Source organism: Canis lupus, chromosome 10, assembly GCF_003254725.2.
Source record: "Canis lupus dingo isolate Sandy chromosome 10, ASM325472v2, whole genome shotgun sequence".
Classification (NCBI taxonomy): Eukaryota; Metazoa; Chordata; class Mammalia; order Carnivora; family Canidae; genus Canis; species Canis lupus.
The window spans coordinates 32,583,239-32,600,909 of record NC_064252.1 but is presented as its reverse complement, the minus strand read 5'-3'; the positions used below and the strand labels follow the sequence as shown (position 1 = coordinate 32,600,909).

The window sequence follows — 17,671 nt, the reverse complement described above, 5'->3', positions numbered from 1 at the left end:
TTAATGAGGCTGAGCTTAATGCATTATTTTGCCCATCTTTAATTCCTTTTGTGAATGAACTATTCCTGCCTTTTTAAACTGCAATGTTTTTGCTTTTTATTTTTTTTGAGCCTATTCTGTTTGTTTTTGCTTTTTAAAAAAAACTTATACAAACTCTTCATATATTAAAAAAGAAAACACAATCGTCTCTCTAAGTCACTTTCAGTTTTTTATGGTATATTCCAGAATTACCAAAGTGCTTACATTTTTTATTGTGGTAAGGTATAAACTTTACCACTGTAACCATTTTAAGTATAAAATCCAGTGGTAGTAAGTAAATTCATAATGTTGTACAACCTCTACCACTATTTCCAGAACTTTTTCATTACCCCAAACACAAACTCCTTTCACATTAAACAATTACTCCCCAATCCTTCCTCCTCTCAGCCCCTGGTAATTTCTTTTCTACTTTCTGTCTCTAGGAATTTGCCTATTCCTGGTACTTCACATAAATGGTATCAAACAGTATTTGTCCTGTTGCATTTGGTTTATGTCTTGCAATTGGCATAACATCTTCAAGGTTCATACACAGTAGAGCATGTGTCAGAACAGAGTGGTTAATTTTTAGTGGTCAAGGGTCACGGAGGTTTTCCTTTCCTGGATGATTTCTACTGCTTATATGTATGTGATCAGATAAAAATTCACCCATATGTCCTTCTATATTTTTGATTTTAAAAAGTGAGCTCCTTTAATTCACTTGACATTTCTGGTGTGAGCTGAAAGTCTAAACAGATTATCAAAAGGTTAGTTTGTCTCTAAGCACTGTTTTTGAACAATCTTTCCTTTCTTCATCTGTGAGGCCTCCTTAACCCTATAGCCTGGGATTCTACCTGCCTCTGCCCTCCCGCCCCCAGCTATCCTACAAGTCCCTGAATGAGCCCCGAGGCTAATTTCTTTGCTGCGCACTTGGCTACCTCTGCCACACCTTGTAAAACCACCTCTGGGTCAACGCACTCTTGCACATCCCCAACCAACGATGTCAAATCTCCTCAGCTCGGACCTCCAGCTTCCTCCGCCCTTTCCTACAGCTATACCTTTCAGTATGCCGGGTAATCCCTGCCGCTGTGCTGATCCCAACCTCCCTGCCCTGAAATCTCCAGAGCCCTTCTTTCTCAGACTCACTCCTTCAGCTCAATGGCTCTTCTCACTCCACTTCCACTAAACACCTTCCACTCCAGCTAAAACCCTATTTTCTCTTACCCTCAGTTAATTCTTGCAGATCTTTCTTTCCACTTCCTCTCCTCCTATTATATAGATCGCAGTAAAAACCTTCCATGAGATTAGAGCCGATGAGTCCTGTTCGTTCCTCTTTTGACCTCTGCAGCTTTCAGCAGGGTTGACTACTTTCTCCATGAAATTCTCTCACCTGATTTCCAGGACTTCCCCCTCTCTCAGCTTTCCTCCCCCTCCTTGCTACACTCTGACTTCCCTTTATCTCTCTCCTCTGCAGGCTCATCTTCAAGGCTTGATTCTAGACCTTCTCTTCTTACCTTCCAGTTTCTCCTCAGAGATCCTGTCCTCATCCAGGGCTTCAGTTAATCACTTGGGCTTCTCTCCAACTTCTTCTCAAAATGTGATCTTGTCACCTCCCTGCAATAAACTTTTCAATGGCACTTTAGGATAAAGACATAAAACAAAATAAAAATGTCTTTACACCATGGTCTAAATGGCCTTTCTATCTCGGTTCTGTTACCATCCAAATCTGTGCTCACCCGCCTCATCCCCAACCCCACAGCCACCCAGTTCTTTCCAGTCCCTGGTACTGTACCAGTTCCTACCACCGGGGCTTTGAAGGCTTTGCCCATGCCCAAAGTGCCCCTGCCTAACTCCTAGGTCTGAGTGTCACTTTCTCAGGGAAACTTCCATCATAAATGGATGAAGCCTCCAGTCCCCATTATAGGCTTTGATGGCACCACAGACCTCTCCTTGTGCCACTGTCATAGCTGCAGCTGTTCATGTGTTTTTCTCTCACCCTCCATGAGGGCCATGTTCCAATGAATTGCTTCCCTACCCTTCACTTCATTGGCATTGCTGACTCTAGGGGGCATTCCTGGACAGGAGGACCTCATGTGTGCTCGCACACAGCACCCTCTTGACCCTACTGTAGTAGTGAAACTCCTGTAAAGTTCTTAATCCATTCAACCAGTGGTTTTCCTTTTTTTTTAAGCTCATGCTGTGTTGTCAGTCATTACATTACATTTGTCAGGTCTTCTGCCAAAATGTTTCCTCATATCTTTGGATCACAGACCCATTAGAGAACCTGGTAAGAGCCAGACTCTTCCCAAAAAGGGGCGGGGGGAAGACCTATACTCACATCTTGCAAAAGATTTTACCAGGATTCATGGGCACCCTGCAGCCCAGCTATAAACAACCTGCACTAGATTGCAAGCACTGGGAGGGCAGGGTCTGAGTGCTGTTTGTCTCTCTCTTGTTCCCAGCAAAGAACTTGGCCCACAGAGGAACAAAATCAGTTATTTGACAACTGAGACTGAATGCACAAACCCACTCCATGAGGCAATCTAATATGGTATGTAAAACTGTGGTCTGCCAGAGCTTAATTCCTGGTCATTGGTTGTGTTGGGACTTGGGAAAAAGTCACATCACCTCTCTGTGCCTCAGTGTCAGAAAATGGGGACACTATATCCTGAGTGACTGTGAAGACTAAGTTAATACCATAAACCACTTACAGAGCATTTGGAAACGTTATTAAACCACCACAGCCCATTTTAAAGATGAGGAAACAGAGTATAGTAACCTTCCCAAGGCTGCTCAGCTAATAAAGGGCAGACCTTGGATTCAAACCCAACAACTTGGCTCCAGAGTACAGCTCTTAGCCTGTGCCCTACACAGTAATGCTCTTAGCAAATGTTAACTCATAACATGGTCTATCCCCAGGTACTTCATGTTTCTTAAGCATTCTTGAGGAGTTAAGTTCAATTCTGGAATGTGTGCAATTTTCATACTTAATACAGTTCGCTCCACAACATCAGTAATAATTAAGTTCTACTCTTATAACCTGTGTGATCTGCTGACAGTTCCAAATTAACCCCAATATTTGTTAGGAAGTAAAAATGAGAACCGAAGGAAGAGAATCTCCGGGAATGAGCGAAAGCCACACATCCATCGTGTGGGGCCTGCGCTTTTCCAGAGGAGCTTCTGACTTGCGGCGCCTGGGCATCCACCGCCAAGCAGCCCGAGCGCGCTGAGCGGCTGGCGGGGGGCGGGGGGGGTGAGGGGGGGGGTCCGGTTCCGCGGTGCGCGGCCCCCGACCCACGCCTGTCAGCCGGGGCGTGGCTAAGGCTCAACCCCGGGGGCGGAGAAAGGTGTGCGACTCACCTGTCCACTCCATGCAAGACGCAGTGAGTCCCGGGTCCCTCCGTCCTTCCTCCCTCCCCCCGCAGAGATTTCCCGTAGCCTGCAGTCTTCCCGAGGCCTGGGAACAGGGGGCAGGGGCCCGAGACTAGGGTCCCGAGAACGCCGCGAACTCCCCTCAGCACCGCCGTCCCGGCCACCTGCCCCTCTACCCGCAGCCAATCGGAGCCCGAGGGCGTAACCGCAGTCCCAACACAGCCAATCAAGGTGCGGGACACGGGCTACGTGACCCTCACGCAAGGCGTGCCTACGCGGCGGGGGCGGGGCTGCGCGGCGGGGGCGGGGCTGCGCGGCGGGGGCCGGCCGGCGTGGGAATCCGCCTTCTTGGGAACGCAGCCAGGTGCTAGCAGTTATTGCGCCTGGCATTTTCACACCCTTTTCCTGCCAGCAGTTAGAAACCCGGGAGTGCGGTACCTTGGGGAATGTCACCAGCCCATAAGAAGAAACGTAAAAGTAACTCAGAAACCGCTGTACCTCTAAGTTATAGCCATTCAGAGTTCCAAAAATAATTTGATAGGTAAAGAACTAATTTACAAAAGAAATGTAGATCAAAAAACAAACCAAAAAAACCTCTTTGGAACATATCTAGTCTTCCTGCTACCTCTCCCACCTGCCCCCAGTAGTGAGCGACTGTGTCTAACTCGTCTTTAAAAGCCTCCCTCAAAAAAAAAAAAAAAAGAAAAGAAAAAGAGAAAAAAAGCCTGCCACTTTGACCTAAATACTTGCCTTTTCTGATGAACTGCCCAGTGGCTTACATTCTAATTATTACCTGTGATGCTAACCTCATAAACTAATCTCTCCTTAAAGCCAGTCTCAATGTCTATCCCATTTATTTTCACATTTATCTATCAATCAACAAATCTTTATGGTATGCCTATTAAGTTCCAAGCATGTGAAACAGCTATGAGAAGACAAGACAAGAGGGAATAAAGTACATTCCCTGTCCTGATGAAGTTTACACGTAGAACAGTGGAGGACAAAGACATTCACAACCCATAACATTAATCCCAACAAGGTCAATTTCATTTCCAAAGACAGGGTGCCCCCACCCTGCCTAGTTGTCCTATAATCCTGTGTAGAGTTGGAGTGAGAAAACTGTGATTTTTCCTAGACTGGAGATCTCTCCCTTCATGTTTCACAGCACACCGTGCACAACTCTAACGTGGCCTGAACATACACCACTATAATTCTTCCAGACTGCCCTCTCATTTTGTGAACTCCTTGTGGATAATTATGAATTTATTTTCCTATGAACAGTATGTGACACATTATAGGAACCCAGTAATTGCTAACTGGAGTCTAGCCTTAATATAGTTTGTGCTCAGTAGGCTTTTTGAGAGGGACTGACATTTGTATTTTAATTACACAAAGTAGCAGCAAGAATTCTAGCTCCTTATCTCAAGATCAATTTTGATCTCCAGGACATTCTAGAATTAAATGAGTAGCTAATGTATGTGAGATCAGGGGGTGGTCTAGTAATCCTTCTCCTTCTGAGTTATCCTTATATAAAAATCCTATTAATTCATGGCTTTATTGAACATTTTTCTCCTGCAATACAAGGATCTGGGGTCTAGATAAACCAAAATGTTTCACTGCATTTAGTGTTGTTTTTTTTTTAATTTTGTATTTATTTATGATAGTCACACACAGAGAGAGAGAGAGAGAGAGGCAGAGACAGAAGCAGAGGGAGAAGCAGGCTCCATGCACCGGGAGCCCGACATGGGACTCGATCCCGGGTCTCCAGGATCGCGCCCTGGGCCAAAGGCAGGCGCTAAACCGCTGCGCCACCCAGGGATCCCTTTCACTGCATTTAGTAAAAGGGAATTAGAGTAGGATACAGAGAAGAGAAGGAAATTAAGGAGTGTAAACTCAAGCACCTTAGAAGTACATGCTGCAATCACTGATCAGGAAGACGGGAGCAAACATGCACACTAGGCGCTGGCAGTTTAGCTTGTACCAGGGCTCCACATAATTGTGTTAAGAAATGGCAATACATATGACCCTGTGCATTGTGATCAAACTGAAATTGACCAAGTCAGCAATGTCAACTGTATTAAATAAATGCTACCTAAAATTTTTTCCATTCCAAGGATTCAGTGAATTTCTAGGACGCATGCAATCAGGGGAAAAAAAGCCCACTTGAATGGAGAAATGGAGGAAAGAAGCCAATATTATGGATATTACCTATAAGAATATTATAAACATGTTTGAAATTGTGGGCAGATCCTGAAGTGTCTAGTACTTAAGAGGTGCATTAAAAATATACTATTATTAGTCTTTTATATCCCAGGTTTATGAATTTATTTCAACTGAATGTAAAAACATAAAAACTTTGCAAAGGTTCTTTCAAAAGTTCATTTTCCTCAACTCAATTTTTCCAAGTTGCCAGAACAGAACAGGTTTTGTTAACAAGATTTCAAGATATATTTCCTGAATGAATACAAGTTCTTAAATCCCTCAACCACTAGCAGGGTTTTCAGAACACTAACCCTTCTTGCTTAGGGGAAAACACTATTCAAACACTTGCTCTACTGGAATACACTGATACCTGTCTTTCCCTTTCAGTGATTCTTTTTAGTTACAATTTAAACAAACTGAAAAAGCTTTCCAAAACCCTCCTAAAAAACAAAATCCCCTTACATTTAAAAGTAAAATATAAGTGTCAATGCTGAAACAATGTTCTTTTACTTAAATATTTATTCATATTAAAACTGAATCTTTTAGGGGGGTACCCGGGTGGCTCAGTCTGTTAAGCATCTGACTCTTGATCTCTGCTCAGGTCTTGATCTCAGGCTTATGAGTTCAAGCCCAGTGTTGTGGAGCCTACTTAAAAAGAACAAAACAAAACAAAACAAAAAACAAAACAAAAAACGACACCGAATCTTTTATTCCCTTGGATGATGGCAAATTCCAGGTCTATGAATTTCTCAATGCTGTACAGTACAATCAAGTCCAAAGAGTAGTTTGTTAAATACAAGCCATCATGAAAAACCATTAAAATATCACTCTTTATTAACAGTGGTGAAAGAAAGGCATATTTTTTTCTTTTCTCAGTAATGAAACTTATTAATCAGTATTATCAATCAGTATTAATTCATTACTCAGGATGCTTTTTAAAATGCATATCATATAAAAATATAGATTACTGTTTTTGGATTTTATTTATTTTTTGGTTTTTTTGTTTTTGGATTTTAGACTCAAATTATTCTTAAGTTATCTTCAAGTACAATTATCACACTGAACATCTATCACAACTAAAGACTGGGAAAATAAAAAGCCACAATTCCAAAAGGCAAAAACTAGCCTACAATAGACAGGAATGGGATAATAATAGTAATGAAAATAACAACGGCCAACCACAGCTGCAGCTTACAGTAAGGCAGACTATATACACACTGCACAATCTAAGGAGCTATACAACACAGAGCAGGCCTGCAGCTAATGCCTATGGACCATCCTGCCACATGCCACATGCCAGGTGCTCTTATGAACATTTCATATGTAGGCACAGAAAGTTAATAAGTTAATAACTTGCCCAAGATCTCAAAGCGAGGGATGCCTGGGTGGCTCAGCAGTTGAGCGTCTGCCTTCAGCTCAGGTTGTCATCCCGGGGTCCGGGGGTGGAGTCCCACATTGGGCTCCCTGAGAGGAGCCTGCATCTCTGCCTCTCTATGTCTCTCATGAATAAATAAATAAAATCTTTTTTTTTTAAAAAAGTGTCAAAGCTAATGAGTAGCAGAGCCAAGCCTTGGACTCCAGAGCCCACATTATTAACTGTTATGACTAACTCATGGTTACAAGCCCCATTACCTGAAATAACCTCTTTGATTTTAAATCTTTCTTCCAGATAGGTATTTTTTAAAGTATAAAGCATTTGGAAGATAGTAATCTTATTTGGAATAATTTTGAAAAATACTATACTACTAAATAAAAGGGAGCTGTTCCTTCATCCAGAATGGTTACATGTGGTTTATAGACCCTCTAGTTTGTAATCACATCTCATGTAACAACGCTCTCCCACTTACCTAAAACAAAAACAAAAAAGAAGAAAAGAAAAAACAACCACCACCAAGTACACAAGATTCCATATATGCATATACTTTAATAACAAGGTCACTTAGCTGTAAATGAACAAAGGGAGACAGGGAGAACTTAACACATGATACTTCCACAGATTTGGGTCAAAACAGGCATACATGAAGCTTTAAAACATATATTGTCTGTGTTAACAGAGGCTCTAACTACCAATTTTGATTGCACACATTTTCTAAAACATTATTATCAAAGTGTAAAGTTAGATCAAACAATGATGTCAAGAAAATTTTGTCCTAAAATTTTAACAAAGTCTTTTAAGAAAATCTAAAAACCTCCTTATTTTCCCACATTGACTCTCAAAACTTTTTATATCAGAATATCAGTTTGTCACTGTAACTTTTACCATACATGAAAAATTATCAAAAATATATTGATGGGTCTATACTAATTGTGACTATTTATATTTACATTAAGCAAATTTTTTACCAAGTTCTTTATATACAAATTACCATTTGTCCTATGCGAAATTCATTAAAAAGTTTAAAACTACAGAAATGTCATTAGAAACAATGCATTTCAAAATGTAACTGCTTTCCATCAATGAAGAACATTTTAAATAATTTAACTAAAATAAGTACTGAACTCCCCACCAATTTCAGCTGCAACAGTATTCCTCCTGAATGTTTTCTGTGATTTAAGGGGGAAAAAAAAACTGGGTAAAGTTTGATTGCAAGGAATTAAATGATAAAAATTTGTTGAGTGTTTACTGATCTTATCTTCGAGAAATTTACAGTCTAATTAGAATTGATACTAAAAAAACAGCAATTTTTTTAAACTTACTTTTTATTATTGCTGTTCATATATATATTATTACTGAAGTATAACTAACATACAATATTATATTAAGTTTCAGGTGTACATCATATTGATTCAACAATTCCATACATAACTCAATGTTCACCATGATAAATATAGTTAGCAATAATTTTAAAAATGCAAACAGTTTAAGATAACTGAAGAAATAAGTCTTTAAAAACTGGCAAATATACTGCTATAGATGCTTTTCATATAAATTTAAATCATAAATAATATTCCACATGAATATAGCCATGGCTTTTTTATACCTCTAAGAAAAAGGACAGTATCTTAAAAAATTAAACTATTCTTGAACTGGAAAGAATTTAGATTTCAGCAGTATCACAATAGGAAAAAGAAACAAATATTTAAGAGACAAAGATTTGGGAAAAAGTTCATAAAAGAATTATATTAATACCACTAAAATAAAAAGTCACTAATTGTTTTAAATTTATGGTCACATAGTAAGGAAATGAAAAAGATATCTTTTTCTGAGAAATCACTTAAGCACAATATCAAAACTTTTCCAAATTTAAAGATCATCAATTAAGATGACCATAAAATCTAGTGCAACAATTTGAAAAGTAGAGATGCACTTCTCTTGTCTAAGAATTAAATGATTTTATAATAATCACTGAAAAATGTATGCCTCAGTCTCTCTAGTTTGAAAAAAATGATTAGCTCCATTTTGGAAATTGTCTTAATTTATGTTGATTACACACTAAAACAAGAAATCGAGCTCTAAAATATTTACCTAATTAGTGCTCTGTCGCTGGACTTTAGGACTGATAGTCTGTGTGTCCTCTTCCTCACTAGGACGTTTCCCACTGCTGAGACCAGTGCCCATGGAGCTTCTTCCTATATATTTAAAAAATGTATATTTAAGATAGGAAAGGTACAAAGAACAGTATGCTCAAATGCTTCATTCTTACCTTGCTTTAATAGGTGAGTTTGCTGACTGTCTCCATGAGCATAGTGTAAAATACCACTCCCTTGAGAGCAACCTGTTAGTATTTAAAACACAGTAAAATTACTTAAATTCCAAGTCATATGTATTAAGACTACAAATTCATTTTTAAATAATTGTATTAAGGGCATTTATGCTTTTTAGGACTAAACCTCAATCCTTCACAGGAACCAAAATCACACGCCCAAATTAGGAAAATTTAAACTTAGGATCATAGAAATGTTGACTTTTGGTTCAAAGGCAGTATCACTAAAAATCTTTGTCTAAAAAACATTTCTTTACTGAATGACAATTAGACACTTGACCATGGAAGCAAAATATAGGGCAACAGTGAGATATATATCCTTTCACTTCTTGTCCCTCGATTCCACATTCAGTGCCTGGCCAAAACATATGTCCTTGGAGATAAGTGAATAGGGTCTGCCAGATGAGAATTAAACAATTCAAAGCACACAAGGAGGAGGAAACACAATGTGGCAGTTACCTAGCCTAAGGAATTATATTAATCTTTCTAAAAAGAAATAATGTTATAGGAGAATGGGTTGACACAGATGGTAGGTGCTAGAGAAACATTTTTGTCAGTGTGTCTATATTATGGACAAATATGCACATTCTACCCACTAAGAAAAGTCACCTCATGGTTTGAACAAGGCAATCTACTTAATTTCATGCTCAAGTTCCTCTGGATAAAGGATTCAGCTTTTCAGGTACTCCAAATTGGGAAAGTGCATGCCCTGATCCGGGATGAGGTCTTTTACCACTGGAAAGGGATACCTCCATCATAAATAATTAGTATTCCCTGTTGATATTTTAAATCACGTGGTTTGTTTGTTTGTTTGTTTGTTTGAGGGGGAGGGGCAGAGGGAGAGAGAGAATCTTTTAAGCAGGCTCCATAACCAGGGTGGAGCAGATGTGGGGTTTGATCTAACTACCTTGAGATCATGACCTGAGCCAAATCAAGAGTCAGATGCTTAAGGTCACCTCTAATTAAACTAAAAACACTCAGTTCTTGGACTTGTAAGGTTGAAGGTCAGATTCTGGACTACAGCAAATTCACCACTGAATGGTGCTACTCCTAGTTTTATCATCAGACTTACCCTAATAGTGATACTTGCTGCCTTGCATTATTGTACAAGATTATTTAAAACTTCACATAACAGGGACACCTGGCTGGCTCAGCAGTTAAAGTGCCTGCCTTCAGCCCAGGGCGTGATCCTGGAGTCCCAGGATCGAGTCCCACGTCGGGCTCCCTGCATGGAGCCTGCTTCTCTCTTTGCCTATGTCTCTGCCTCTCTCTGTGTCTCTCATGAATAAATAAATAAAAATCTTTAAAAAAAATTAAAAACTTCACATAACAATGTGAATGTACTTAATTCCACTGAATTGTACATTTAAAATGGTTAAATGCTAAGTTTCATATTGCATATATTTTGCAATCATGGAAACTTCAACAGGGGTGCCTGGGTAGCTAAGTAGGTTGAGCACTGGACTCAGTTTCCGCTTGGGTCATGATCTCAGAATGGAGCCCTGAGTCAGGTTCCCCAATCAGCAGGGAGTCTGCTTGGGATTCTCTACCTCCTTCTCTCCCTCCCCCTGCTCTCTTTCTCTCTAAAATAAATAAATTTTTAAAAAAGATTTTATTTTTTTATTCATAAGACACACACACACACACACACACACACACACACACACACACAGAGGCAGAAATGCAGGCAGAGGGAGAAGCAGGCTTCCTGCAGAGAGCCCGATGAGGGACTTGATCCCAGACCCTGGGATCACGACCTAAGCCAAAGGCAGAGGCTCAACCACTGAGCCACCAAAGCGTCCCATAAATAAATATTTTTTAAAAAAGAAAGGAAATCTCAACAAATACACCTTATACATTAGTCACACTTATACATTTGTCAAGTGCTCCTTTATGCTACAGATTATACCAGGTACTAGGGATACAAATATTACTAAGCTGGGGTGGAGGCTGCTATGGCATACAGTGGGGATACCAAGGAAAGAAAAGTCAATTTTACTGGAAGAATCACAGAGATAGGCTAAATCACGGACTAGTCACCTCATTTTCTCAACTTCATTAATTTTATTCCACTTCCAGTTCTAAGACAAATAAGAATAATCTCATAAACAAAAAATACTGAGTGAAAGCAGCCACATACAAAAAAGAATACAAACAGCAGGACTCTATAAAGTTCAAAAACAGGCAAAAAAAATTATAGTATTAATCAGGAGTGATTAGTTTTGAAGATGAAAGGCAAATTAATAAGCTCAATAAATACATTCAGAATTTCCTTAAGATAGCATTTTATTCTTTACAGAGCTAAATAATAAGTACTCAGAATCTTCCTGTGTCTCTAAATTCATGAATATCTCAACTGCCTATTACTTTCCCATAAAAATACAATAAATTATATTTTCACAAGAATAACAGTATAAGAGACAATGAGTAAAGATCTTTGCTAGACCAACTGGCTTATGACTGGCTACTTAGAAAAATCAGAAATCCCCATATTCATTATGTCTTCAAAGACACTGCAGTAGTTAAATTTCAAATGCCAAGATTATATAAGATGGGAATTTTAGAATGAAAACAACTTTAAAAAACCCATATTTGTTGTTTTTAAAAAAATCCCACATTTTCTAAGGGCAAAAAGTTCATATGATCATACTCCTCTTATGTTACACTGTCCGTAGCACCAAGGGTTTTTCACTCATAAAATTCTAACTTAAAGATATTGTGGAGGGAAAACTGCACAGAAAAGATATTCAAAGGAAATATACCAAAATTTTTATAGTAACTGTCTTTACTGAATGGAATTGTGGGTGATTTTTTTCTTCTTTTCTATTTTTCTGAATTTCCGAAATTATATATAGTGAATAGTTTTTTTTATTTTAATTTAATTTAATTTTTTTCTAAAGATTTTATTTATTTATTTATTCTTGAGAGACCGAGAGAGAGAGAGAGAGAGACTGGCAGAGACACAGGCAGAGGAAGAAGCAGGCTCCATGCAGGGAGCCCGATGTGGGACTCGATCCCTGGACTCCAGGATCACACCCTGGACCGAAGGCAGGCACTAAACCGCTGAGCCACCCAGGGATTCCCGTGAATAGTTTTTTTTAAAAGCAGTTCTGAGGTACAATTTACATAACATAAAATTCCTGTTTTAAGTATACAATTCAATAATTTTTAGTAACTTTACAGAGTTCTGTAATCATCAGGACAATCCAATTTTAGAACATTTTCATCCCAATTTGCATTCATTCTCATTCCTACCCCTATATCTAAATTAACCATTAACTTCCTTGGTTTATTTTGAAGATACACCTTTTCTAGATAGTTCATATAAATGGAATTGTGCAGTATGTGGTCTTTTATGTCTGGATTCTTTAACTTAATATTTTTGAGGTTTATCCATGTTGTAGTATGTACCAACATTTTATTCCTTCTTATTAATGAATATTCCATTGTGTGGATGTGCCATATTTTGACTATTATAAATAAAACTATCATAAACATTCTTCTGATTCTTACGTCTTTGTGTAGACATATATTTTCATTTTTTTTGAATAGATACTTAGGAATGGAATTTCTGGATTGTATGTTAAATTAATGTTTAGCTTGTAAGAAACTGCCATCCTGTTTCCCAAAGTGGCTGTACGATTTTACAGCCCATCTCTCAACAACATATGAGGGTTCCAGTCTCTTCACGTCCTCCACAACACTTTTTACGGTCTATCATGTTTTAGGCACTGGAGTGAGTTCAGGGTAACCAATTCACTCCAGTTTATCTGGGATTTTTCAAGTGTTAGCACTGCAAGTCCCAGGTCTCAGGAAGCCCCTCAATCCCAGGTAATCAGTGATAGTTGGTTACCCTAAGTGGGTATGAAATATCATCTCTTAGGGGTTTTAATTTGCATTTCCCTAATGACTAATAATGCTAATTACTATTTTTATTTTTTTTAAAGATTTATTCATTTTATTCAGCGAGAGAGAGAGACTGAGAGGCAGACACAGGCAGAGGGAGAAGCAGGCTCCATGCAGGGAGCCCGACATGGGACTTGATCCCAGGTCCCCAGGATCACACCCCAGGCTGCAGGCGGCGCCAAACCGCTGCGCCACTGGGGCTGCCCCGCTAATTACTATTTTTAATAGAAAAAAATTTTAAATAAAAACTAAAACATATTACTATCATAGATTGCGTTTTATCATAAGAACAACAATACTTCAAGTCATCTGTGTACAAGTCATAAAGAACCTTGCCCTTTGAGATACTGTAAAATAAAAGCCTACAAACAGGGTAAGTAGAGGGCATAAAGAAATATGCTACAGAAGTATCTAAATGTCCTTTCAAATGGAACAGAAACCAGAAGGGAGAGAAATGTTTAATCGCATAGTCCAAACCCTCAGGATCTTTCCATAATCACTCTCATTTCCAGGTCCACAATGCTCTCTCCTTCAGCTGCCTACCCAAATGCTACCCAACCCACCATCTTGCAAGAAAACTTCTGTAGTTCCTTAAGTGCTCAATGATCTTTTTTTTCCCCTATTGTATGTGGAAGCAGCATCTTACAATTTATAACTTTTTTCGCCTCATAGCACCTAATACAAAGTGTGTTACAGCCAACTATTTACATGATTAGAGTACTTCAGGATTTATTAATCCTATTATATCATAAAATACATGTGTATTTGTAAAGCAAAATTATTTCAATTTAACTTCCTACCATAATTAGTTTTTATGGTTAATTCCAAATAATAAATACAGATTTGAGTGGAACAAGAGGCAGTCTGTACCATCACCACCCATTAGTTGGGCACCTGATGCCTGTTGCTTCCTACCCTTCTGTTACCTGCCTACTATTTATGTGCTTCACAGAACTTCTGTCCCTCAAATTCATGTATGGACAGAGGAAGCAAGCTGTGAAGTGAACAAGAGATCTGACAAAACTACTAAATTGATATCTTACTGAAGTTCAAATTGTAGGAGACTCTCAGAAGAACACTTCTGAAGTATACTGCCATCACTGACAACTACTAGACATTCCAGTAAAAAAATGCTTGATCTTATAAAAGTACATATGGCATTACATTTGCAGGGGAGGCCCAATAAGGACTTTAGGACTAGTCAGATCTGGATCTGAATTTTACTTACTGTGGAATCATAGTTAATTTACCTAACCTTTCTTGGCTTATTTCCACCACCACCTCCCAGGTTATTGTGACAATGTGGCAAAAATCCCCTTGTACTGTGCACAAAGTAGATAGTTAAAATGAATGTTTTGTTCCTTTCTCCTTAATCTAATTGTTAGAGAATAAATATATGCTCTCAAAAGGATGGAGTGTATTTCTGAATCAGAAAGGCTCAATTTTTAAAATAAGTTTTATTCTTAATATCAATTTTAAACGTGACCTTTTTGGAAAAAAAATAAGCATCCCTCAAATGCTGCCTTGTTTGTAATCAAATTAATTACCATGATGCTATTTTTGTGTTTTTTTTTTTTAATTTTTTTATTTATTTATGATAGTCACACAGAGAGAAAGAGAGAGAGGCAGAGACACAGGCAGAGGGAGAAGCAGGCTCCATGCACCGGGAGCCCGATATGGGATTCGATCCCAGGTCTCCAGGATCGCGCCCTGGGCCAAAGGCAGGCGCCAAACCCCTGCGCCACCCAGGGATCCCCATGATGCTATTTTTGGTTAGAATCTTTGAAAACTGACACAATGATTCAAATTACCAATAAATACTGGCTTCTTGACGTTATTAATACACACATTAAGAATATATGTGGCAACCAAATATTTATCATATAGAAAACCACTATCAATCAGACTGTAAGGAAAAACTCGTGTGCAAAAAGACTAAAGACTATGCGTGTGTATGATAAATCTTTTGGCCATATTCACAGGACCACTGACCTTAACTAATAACCTTATACCTGATATGCACCTAACAAACTAAAAAATAATGAGCCTTCAGAAAATATAAGTTTCATTTTACCCTTAAAATTGCCCTCTTCATTCAGTTTGCAAGATCTTTACCTTGAGCTAAATTCTACTACACATAATGTTTTCCATCTCCCAAATATCACTAATGGAATGAGGGAGGGCGTGTGTGTGTGTGTGTGTGTGTGTGTGTGTGTGTGTGTCTGTACACATGTATGCAGAAAAAACATTACAGTGAGACTCAATAAAAATATATTTGATTATTAATCTCTTTATGTTAAGTATAGAAATTTCCTTTTCACTTACTTCCACTGCTGCTACAACCTGGAATATTTTCTCCAGGAGAATACCCCATGAGGCCTCCATTCCCATTAGGATTAGAAGGCACTGATGCAAGAAGACCTAAAGGGAAAAAAAACTCCTATTAAAATATGATCAAGATCAAATTCAAGGATAGGTACATAAACACCTGCCAAAGAAACAAACCAAAGGTAATTACTGACATACCCAGTCCTCTGTATCGTGAAAGCTGCTGGTAGATCTGCTTCATCCTCTCAATATTCAAACGGCTTGCCTCAGCATGATTCACCATTGGTTTAGGATAATTAACTCCTATCAAACATTTGGCTACCTTTTGGATACCTTCTGGTGCATTCCAGGGATCATAGATATATTTTGCAGGGAAACCTCTTAGGACAGGCAAATAACGCCTTTTGGGAGAAGGAAGAAAAACTATTAATAAAATAAACTACAAGCAAATTATAACAAACTTATTATTAGCTATGAATGACCAAAATCAAGTCAATACCATTTAATGATTTGTTTACCCATCTCCTCATCTCTGCTGCCCATGATGAGTGGAAAAAAACCTTAAGTGTTGCTTTAACATGAAACGTTCTTCCTGGATTAGTTATTCCAAACTGAGTAATAATCACCCTTGATTTACCTGATATAGTCTCCATTGGGATCTGTTCTCCTACCAAAACCAACAGGGCAATAGCAGTGAAAAAACTGTTGGAAAAAGGAACTACAAGACAGCCACATCCAACTTCCAGCATTTATGCTCCAATCTGCATCAAGCAATAATTCTTCAAATACCTTCAGAAGTAACAGTAACCAATTAGTTTGTACACATATAATTCTCAAAGCAAGCATTTTCCAGGACTCTGTAGATCAAAAGTCAAGGCAAAGAAAATCTAGCACAGAACTGTAAAATTGAACATTCCAATGTTAGCCTCCTTGTCAATGTTCTATTCTGTACTGAGTTATTTCAGGGAAAGAAAAATATCAGTAGTATAAGTGAATTTCTGAATAGAATTTATCTCTCTGGTCTTTGCAATGTTATTGGGAAGAGGATAAAATAATTACTCAAGCTACTGATTCAATTAAAAATGCAAGAAAAAAAGCAGTAAACACTTTCAAGAAAGCAAAGATGCTACCAAGTAAATAACTAACAAAAACTTAGAAGTTTGATATACTGGTCTACATACAGGGAGCACCCAAATATAAATGACCTTTAAAAATGCACTAGCGAAAAAAAAAAAAAAATGCACTAGCAAAAAAGAAAAAAAAAAGGCACTAGCATTATAGAGTTTAAATTTGGAATTCCTTCAGCAAAAGGGAAACAGAATTAAAATGTCTTTTTATAAAGTCATTAAGTGTGTACTATATACATCTATCTACCTCATGTACAACTTTGTACTAAGAAATACAGGAGATGAAAAAAAAAAAAAGAGGATCAGAAATGGTCCTTGTGGGATGCCTGGGAGGCTCAGCGGTTGAGCATCTGCCTTTGGCTCAGGGCATGATCCCAGGTCCGGGGATCGAGTCCCACATCAGGCTCCCTGCAAGGAGCCTGCTTCTCTCTCGGCCTAGATTTCTGCCTCTCTCTCTCTCTCTCTCTCTCTCGAATAAATAAATAAATCTTTAAAAAAAAAAAAGGTCCCTGGATAGGGAAAATCTAATCCTATTATGTATGACCACAGGTTGATGTCACAAAATGCAGTATGCTTCACTTTACATAATAGATCACTAAAAAGTATAATGTTAAAGTGAGGCAAAATGTTACATAATTTTTATAATATAAATTCATTACTTCTAAGAATTCTTGGGCAAATCCATTTTTGTAACAGAAATGATCACTTATAAATATTTCATCTAATGAGTCCAGTGTGTTAAACCTTATAGTTCCCTTGATGGCCAGGCTGGTTCAGTCTCTGAAATGACTTTAGGTTCATCAAACCAGTTTTCTGGGGGTGCCTGGGTGGCTCAGTCAGTAAAATGTCTGCCTTCAGCTCATATCATGACCCTAGGGTCCTAGAATGGAGCCCACATCATGCTTCCTGCTCAGCAGGGAGCCTGCTTCTTTCTCTCCCTTTGCCACTCCCCCTGTTTATAGTTTCTTGCATTCCCTCTCAAATAAATAAATCAAATCTTAAAAAAAAAAAATAAAA

At 38.4% G+C, this 17,671-nt stretch overlaps 1 protein-coding gene across 4 annotated transcripts in view; it reads right to left on the bottom strand.

The window, feature by feature from the left end:
* CRY1 (cryptochrome circadian regulator 1) overlaps positions 1 to 17,671 on the bottom strand; it is a 112,591-nt gene that overhangs the window by 4,903 nt on the left and 90,017 nt on the right. The window contains exons 8-13 of one of the 4 annotated variants that reach the window (XM_049115344.1): positions 16,165 to 16,316; positions 15,726 to 15,928; positions 15,525 to 15,620; positions 9,234 to 9,305; positions 9,056 to 9,159; positions 1,530 to 1,652 (exon numbers count right to left, since the gene is read on the bottom strand). In XM_049115344.1, the coding sequence (XP_048971301.1) occupies positions 9,056 to 9,159; positions 9,234 to 9,305; positions 15,525 to 15,620; positions 15,726 to 15,928; positions 16,165 to 16,316 (627 nt within the window). In that variant the 3' untranslated portion in view covers positions 1,530 to 1,652. Of the gene's footprint in view, positions 1 to 1,529; positions 1,653 to 7,493; positions 8,134 to 9,055; positions 9,160 to 9,233; positions 9,306 to 15,524; positions 15,621 to 15,725; positions 15,929 to 16,164; positions 16,317 to 17,671 lie in introns of those variants that run through there. The other 3 variants (XM_049115345.1, XM_025461814.3, XM_025461824.3) reach the window with 3 other exon arrangements.